The following is an 8,041-nucleotide window of genomic DNA, read 5'->3' as shown; positions in this document are numbered from 1 at the left end:
AAATGCACTACCACTTAAGCATGCAACAACATATTAATAGGCCAAGTATGCAACAACATGCAAGGCAAGCACGCAACAACATGCGGGGATGGTCTTAAACCAAAATAGGCAGCTCTCAAATAAGCCCAAATCAGTAGCCAAAATGCTAAGGGCACGAGGGCAAATGCACATACAAACATGCATGCTAAATGGTCCAATACTTAAGCATAAAAGGGCAACTTTTAAGCACACTTAAAAGGAACGAAAAGCATGCAAATGTGACAACATTACATGCTCTGAAATGAAGCTAGGAGTGATGCCAAATCACATAAACAAGTCAAGCATGGCATGCTCAAGACTGAAGCCTAAGACTAGTTGAGGGACTTGAACCAAAACTACACAAAACAAAGAGCATATGGCAAGTATGACCCAAAACAGTCCTAAATCATGCTAAAGTGAGCCTAAAACATGCAATGACCAAAGCCAAAACAAGCTAAAACAAAGGGGCAAAATCATGAGGCATGTAAGGCCATCAAAGAGGTGTTACACTACACCTAATACAACCAAACATGGCATGATTTAAGCAACCAAAATCAGAGGTATGACATGTCAAAATGAGCCCAAAAACCCGCTTAGATGTCATCCCGAATACCCAAACATGTTGGCATACACAATGACACATTCATGAGGCATAAAACACAAACTCTTTAAAACATTAAAGGAGTGATAAGTGTAAGTTTATAAGCATGACATATGGACTAAAATAACATTCTAAGCGATGCCGAACCACTGAAATGATCCACATAGAGCATGCTAGCAACTTGGACACTCAAAGCTAACAAGCTAAATTGCATGGTGGCTATACAAAACAATGCAAGCATAACCAAAACAATGAAAAACAGAGCTTAAGCATGCTACAACAAGGCTAAAAGCTTCATGGAGTTGAGCCAAAATCATGCTAAAAACACATGTTACAACATGATGCATGTTAAGGCCAAATCATGGGATTACAAGACAAGTGTATGAAACATACATGGCATGTCTAAACCAACTCAAAATAGAGGTGTATCATGGCAAAACAAAGCCTAATACATGCTGAAATGGAGTTAAAACAAACTAAACACACATGCTACCACATAAGCCACTTATGCAAGCATTAAAGACAACAAGGAGAGGGGACCCTCTCCTTTTTAGGACCTCAAAACCACCTCTCCACCACTGAAAATTCTCTAGATTTCAGTGGTAGAGAGGTCATGCAAAGACCAAAACAATGGCCAAAAGGTATGGCCTAAAACAAGGCCTAACAAGGCCTTGGAGGGGGGAGACAACCCCAAACCTCAATGTGACCTTAAACAAAGTTCTAAAGCACACAAAATGAAAACTTTTATCAGTTATAGTCGAAGCTTAAAACAATAAGCAAGAATGGCTAAAAGCCTAAGCAAGAAAGGGGTAACTAAAGTAAGGATGCTCACCCTTGTAGACCTTCTTTAGGAACAAAGCTCCAGCACCTTTCTTTGGTCAAAATCAGTCCAAGAACCCTAACAACAACCTTCTAAGGCCTCAACAACCCAAGGATGGTGTAATACTAGGTGCTCTAGTGCAAAAGTAAGACAAAACTCACTTTAGGGCACAAAATATAATCAAACAAGGGAGTATAGATACAAAACTATATCTAAACTTTCTAACCTAATTAGTCTGAACCTTGGAGGAGAGAGGAGGAGCTCCCTCTTTATAGAGGTTCAAATGCCAAGCTTCCTAAGCAAGCTAAGCAAGAGGCAAATCCCTTCATACACGTGTATGGAGGGGGTGTAATGTGGATGCCATAAAATATCTGTCAAAAGCAGATGGAAAGGGGTCGGCTAAAAAATATGGCCGATTGACCAACAAAAATGGCCGACCAACCAAAAACATTGCCGACCGACCAAAAACTTTGGCTGGTAGTAAGAAAACAAGGCCGGTGGCCTCAAGCCACGGCCGGTGAGGTGTGGGGATGGCCAACAAGCCATTCCTTGCCCTCAGAAGCAAAAACATAAGTGTTTGGTGCACAACCAAGCACAAAACAAACAAGTCGAGAGGTCTTGAGGTAAGGCACGCGACCGAAACCTCCGAGAACTCCAGACGAACATGAACATGGATGATCACCGAGTGTTCAAGCGGTGACGTCCAAGTCTTGAGGACAGTCAAAAATGGGGTGTTTACACTGTTGCACAATTTTGGCCTTCGATGGCCTATTTTCAAGCTTAAGTGTGACAAAGTACATTTTTGGACTTAGTTTTCAAACCGGGAGTCCCGTTCTTGTTCCGTAAGTTTTCACAACTCACATCGGTCCCTCCCGAGGTGTTTAACGACTATTTCAGGATTTTACTCCCTAACGGCCTATTTTCAAGCCTAAATGTTTTCCAACCGAGAGTCCTATGATTGTTCTGTAAGTTTTCACAACTTATGTTGATCCCTCCCAAGGTGTTCATGATAATTTCTAGACCTTTTTGTGCCAATTTAATGATTTTGCCCTTCGATGGCTTATTTTCATGTTTAAATGTTGAAAATTTTTAAATTTCAAAGTAGTTTTTAAATTGGGAGTCATGTGCTTGTTCTATAAGTTTTCACAATTTACATTGGTTCCTCTCGAGGTGTTCATAATGTTTTCTGGGCCTTCTTGTTCATATTTTACTATTTTGTTTAGCAATGGCTTATTTTCAAGCTTAAGTGTTGAAAAAATTCATAATTCATAATTCAAAGTAGTTTTCAAACTAGTTGTCACGTGCTTGTTCCAATGGGGAGCCACGTCTATTGTCACTCAACCCTCAACAAAAACCAAAGCAATACGTAAGGTAAAACCCATCAACTCACAACAAGATAAAAGGAAAACACTCTAGAGAACTTACAGGTAAGTTCACTCAACCGTCAATAGATCCAAGGCAATAGATCAAAGGCTCGTGGCATCTATTCCAAACTCATCCCCTAATAGTTCCTAAAATTCAGTAGACAACCTCACGAGCCTTCAACAAAATGCAGATGATCCAAATTCCAAATTATATAAATTAGAGAAAACATTGAAAAAAATATATATAAATATTACTTTAAGAAGAGCATCACATTTATTCATCCAAAAAAGAGAGAAAAGTATCAAATTCAATAAAAAAAACTTCTTGGAAGTTCCAATGGTTCATAGCATAAATTCTTATCTAGGTTAGCATCAATAACGCAATCAATTCCAAAAAAAAAAAAGCTCAGGACTTAGAAGGGTGATTGACATAGAATCTATGCAATATACTACAAAATTTACCTGCACATTAACAACCTTGTCCCAACCCCTTGTAAAAAGCTACTTCCCTTCCATTCCAACAGAAAAAATGGCACCATTGTGAACTTGTTTGGATTTCAGAAGCATAGCATTTCTCTAAATCTGAAAGAACAAAGAGGAAAGAAAATGATTGCGTGGTACTATATTTAATTAGGAACTCTTTATCATTTTGTAGTGCACTGATATGATGCCAATCCAGTTATGGCCTTCATTAAAAAAATTTGTCAGAGTTTTAGTCCAAATACTCCAAACATAAGAATAAAAAATTCCAAGTTATTTTACAAGCCAATTCACACATTTTGAGACTTATAGTTCTTGCATGGTATCATATCTACTTTATTGGTAACTTTTGGTGACTATGCAACATGAATAACTTGAGTTGAGGAAAATTAAGTGATGTGACTTATGTTGTGTTATTATATTCCCCTAGCAGTTCCAACTTCCAACTAGTGCCTATAGAAATATGACCAACTATAACCAAGTTAAGTAGGGTTTAAAAAATACATAACCTTCATACACCCATTCTCATGAGCCACAACAAGAGCATCCCCATAAGTAGCAAGAGACAAAACAAAGGTCACATTTCCAGGTGCATCCTCCCCCAATACTGTCAAAGGACTGTGATCACTAAGACACCATAACCAGACAGTTCCATCCTAACTTCCACTATAAAGAACCCCATTACAAACTGCTAGAGTAGAGTCAACTGACTTATGCCCATTCATAGTACAGGACAAAGAGTAATCCTAAATAAAAATTAAACAAAACCTCAAATTTCAGATTCCAAAGCAATAAAATTACTGTGTAACCAAAGTGGTCACAAAATGAGTGTAAGCCCATCACCTGCAAGGACCATGCCCTTATTGACTTATCTCCACTACCAGTATATAGGTATCCAGTTCCAGAAATGGCAAGGGCATGAATACCAGTATAGCGCCAATCTTTATGCTCAAACAGCTTCTTTATTGGTTCTTGACCAAATGGATCAGTAATACCCCAGATGTAAATGCCAACTCCACCATCACCACTTATGCACAATGGTTGTTCTTCATCTGTGAAAACTATAGCCGTAATTTTATGCTCATGACCCATAAATGTATGCAAGTGAGTAAAATCCTACAACGGGTAGATCCACTAATGAATCTCAGTATAAAAGGATATTTAAATAGGAAACTACAAGACTGCAAAATGAAAATAAGTCATTCATTCTATCATATTTATGATTTAATTAATAGTGATTTGCAAAACTTGACCCATGCTACAAGTAACCAAAATTTGAAACTTAAAAGGTTTTTCAAATTTATAATTGAACTTTCTTACTTCCAATATATTAGTTTCAATGGTTAAAACTTGGTCTACTAACCTTGAGGTTGTGGGTTGAACCTGCACCCAATCTACCCCTCCTAGAGCCCCATTAAATGGGAAGTAAATTGGGTTTGCTTTTTTAGTATGATTTTATTTTAGTTAGATTTTTTTAATACTTTGTCAAAATATTTTGTAACAGAAGTTTGCAAGAATATTTTCTGGGTGCTACACTCATGTTTTTAGCATAGATTTTGTTAACAAGAGGAGTGCTGAAAAGGTACTTTTTGACAAGCTTGAAATGGTTCTACATTATTTACAAAAGGGTGTGCCACAAAGAATATAAAACCATTAAGCAATAATTTGATGCTAGTTGGATTAACAAACAAATTTCAACAAATGTTCACTGTAAGGTATATACCTGCAGAGACCATACATGGATTGTTTTATCAAAAGAGGAACTAAAAAGAAAACCGCCTACAAGAGAAATGAAAAGGGATTTAATTAAGATGGTTTCATGGCACCATAAATAAAGTCTAAAAGCACCAAGTCAAATCCATACCTCCAACGGTTAATCCTGAAATACAATCCAGATGGCCCTTGAAAGTCACACTCATCTTTGTCATAACAAATACACCACATACACATGGTACATAACGTTGGAGTAACCACCCAACATTGTAAGGCCCACTTGAAATTCTTATACAAAATGGAAAAGAGAAAATAAACAAGACATATCTGCATATATGGAAATGAAGGATTGCGATTCACCTTGAATGGCAAAAGAAAGAACGAAAGTAGTACCGACATCAATTCCAATCTGAAATCTAAACAATGATAAAAATGTCAAGATAAAAAAGCTGGTAAGCCTAACTTTAATGTGTATCACGAAAAGCATATAAACTAATTTCATAACCAATTACACAAAATTAACACAAAAGACATATACATAAACAATAACAACAACAAGACAGGACAAAAAAAAAAAGAACAATAATTAAATCTGTTAGTTGCCTCATATACATCACATAACCAGACGACTACAATTGGGGTTTTCCTTTTATCAAAGTCAAATTTAAAAATCAAACTATTATTATAGTTTATGTAATAATTAAGGAAGGAAAAAAAAAGCACCGCCAACAACAACTCAACAAAGCTCCTAGTTTGAATTTTTAATTTTAGACACTGTTCATACAATCGACTCATTTTGTTTATCTTTCATTCATTTTTCCACTCACTTTCCTTTTCCCTCCACAAATCACTCTCCAAATACAAGATTCAATCACACACACACACACACAAAAAAACCAATTTTAATTTTCTAATTATTCCACTGCCTTAAATTTCTAAAACTCCTAAACTTTTGCATAAACATACATATCTAAAGAAAAAAAATCCCAATTTTGACTGGGGTTATGTAGCTCCACAAATGATTACTCGCATATACAGAAATATATACATACATATTCCCCACAATACATAAATACATACATACATATATATATATATATATATATCAGGTTACCTACATTTTTCTTCTATGGAATTGAACCAAACAATCAAAATACATAGGCAGACATTCAAATAGCCTATCTTCTAGAGAGAGATTGATCTGATTCAAGGGAAAAGAAAAAAGAAAATGAAGAAATTGAGAAATTAAGGGGTGAAGAAGAAGATTGAATTACCTGAAACATATCGATGGAGAGATCAGAGAGATTTTGGTTGGATTGAAAAAAGAGAGTTGTGGTGTTGAGTCAGCCGAAGCTGGTGGGGGTAGGGGAGAAAAGGCCAAAGGGTGTCAGTGGTGCCGCATCAGTGAAGCAAAACGAACAGAGAAGAGGGCTTCCGGTGGTGCGATTCGAACGGAGAGAAAGGGCTTTCGATAGTACGATTCGAATGGAGAGAGAGGGTTTCCGACAGTGCTCGTGTGCATGTGAGAGGGCAAGGAAGGGATCGGTGAGAGGGTTTCACGAGCTCAGACCAGAGAGAGAGAGACGAGACTAGGTGAGAGAGTGAGAGAAAGAGTGCGAAAGAGAAGAGTAATTTGGGAAGAGTGATTTGGGAGACAAAATAGCGTCGTTTTGTCCTCTTAAATTATAGGTGATGAAATTATATTTGTCTCTGAAAATTTTTACAATAGTGACAGAATTTTTTGTCTCTAATATGGCGCCCAAATTTTCCACCAAAATTTCCGAAGGCGGGAATTTATTTTGTGACGAAAAATAAAATTTAGAGATGAAAAAAAATTTCGTCACCTATTATTTTATTTATTTTAAGCATTTGGTGACGAAATTTTGTTTTCGTCTCTAAAAATAGTACGATTGGAGACGAAATCTTATTTTCATTACTAAAACATGTATATTTGGAGATGAAATATTTTTTCGTCATGCATTTTCGTCACCATAGACCTTTTTTGTTGTAGTGATAAAACTAACCAAAATGACGTCATTTTGGTTAGTAATTTCAAACCAAAAAAGAAGAAGAAAGAAAGAAAGAAAGAAGAGAGATCACACACACACACTCTCTCTCTCTCTCTCTCTTTCTCTCTCTCTTTACAGTTCACTTGCTCTCCAACTCCTGTTGTCAGAAATAACCACTTCTCGCCGAAAAACCTCATTTCCGGCTACAACAATGCCATTTCTCTCAACCTGATCTCCTTTCTCTCTCTTAAAAGACCGCTCTTTTTTCAGAAATTCTAACCCTAAAACAGCCAATTCAGTGATTTGATTCCAAACAGGAACAATTTGAAAAGAAAAAGAAAGCTATCTTCTTCAGAATTGAGTCATTTTTACAACAAGTTTTGCATGAAAAGAACAAACACAACCATCAAAAGAAAAGAATCAAAGCTACACAGTCACAAACCCACATAGAATTCGTTGATCATTTATCGTTTTCATGTTATTTTCTAATATTATATAAGCATTGAACATTCAAATTGACATTCAAAGACCCCCAATTACAAAATTGAAGTTGAATTAAGCAAATAGATACATGTTATTCAAAAGATTCTTCACAACAACACGAGTACTATCAGCCAATACAACACTAGAGACGATACCATAACCACCTTCACCAAACACATTCTCATCAGACAAGCCATTCGTAGCCGCCTCAAGCTTCCTCAACGTGTACCACAGCCCACCCTAAATACGACACCTCCGACATCGAACCGCTGCCTCCAAATGACGCCGTGTCATTGTTGCTCGTCGCTCGACTCTCACCGCTTAACGGTCGATCGGAGAAGACGACCCTGTACTCGGCCTTGACGATATCGATCTGGATCTCTGGCACGGTGATTGGACAATGATCTGGTGCGGCGTCGTGGACGATCTCCTGGATTTCCTTGGAGACGATCGGAGTGAGGTCGAGCTTGTGGTGGTGGAGGAGCTTGGCGAATTTGCGGCGATGAGAGGTGATGCAAGTGAACCGTAGAGAGAGAGAGAGAGAGAATGAGTG

General features: G+C 37.3%; 1 protein-coding gene across 1 annotated transcript; it reads right to left on the bottom strand.

Moving 5' to 3' along the window:
* Positions 1-3,765: 3,765 nt before the first annotated feature.
* LOC145791252 (nuclear distribution protein nudF-like) lies at positions 3,766-5,202 on the bottom strand. The gene is made up of 5 exons (XM_082871586.1): positions 5,148-5,202; positions 5,007-5,062; positions 4,127-4,399; positions 3,945-4,029; positions 3,766-3,890 (listed from the first exon to the last, which is right to left on the bottom strand). The coding sequence occupies exons 1-5, from the start codon at positions 5,200-5,202 to the stop codon at positions 3,766-3,768; spliced, it is 594 nt and encodes a 197-aa protein (XP_082727712.1).
* Between the last annotated feature and the right edge of the window lie 2,839 nt (positions 5,203-8,041).

This window comes from Camellia sinensis, chromosome 5 (assembly GCF_055761805.1).
Source record: "Camellia sinensis isolate YWXY chromosome 5, ASM5576180v1, whole genome shotgun sequence".
Classification (NCBI taxonomy): Eukaryota; Viridiplantae; Streptophyta; class Magnoliopsida; order Ericales; family Theaceae; genus Camellia; species Camellia sinensis.
The sequence above is the reverse complement of the archived record's forward strand: the minus strand, read 5'-3'. Positions and strand labels throughout refer to the sequence as shown.

Coding starts and splice junctions, on each gene's coding strand:
- LOC145791252 (XM_082871586.1), bottom strand. CDS start 5,202: ATGAGTGTGACTTTCAAGGGCCATCTGGATTGTATTTCAGGATTAACC. Junction 4,400..5,006: donor TCCATGTATGGTCTCTGCAG/GTATATACCTTA, acceptor TACCCGTTGTAG/GATTTTACTCACTTGCATAC. Junction 3,891..3,944: donor TGGGGTTCTTTATAGTGGAA/GTTAGGATGGAA, acceptor GTCCTTTGACAG/TATTGGGGGAGGATGCACCT.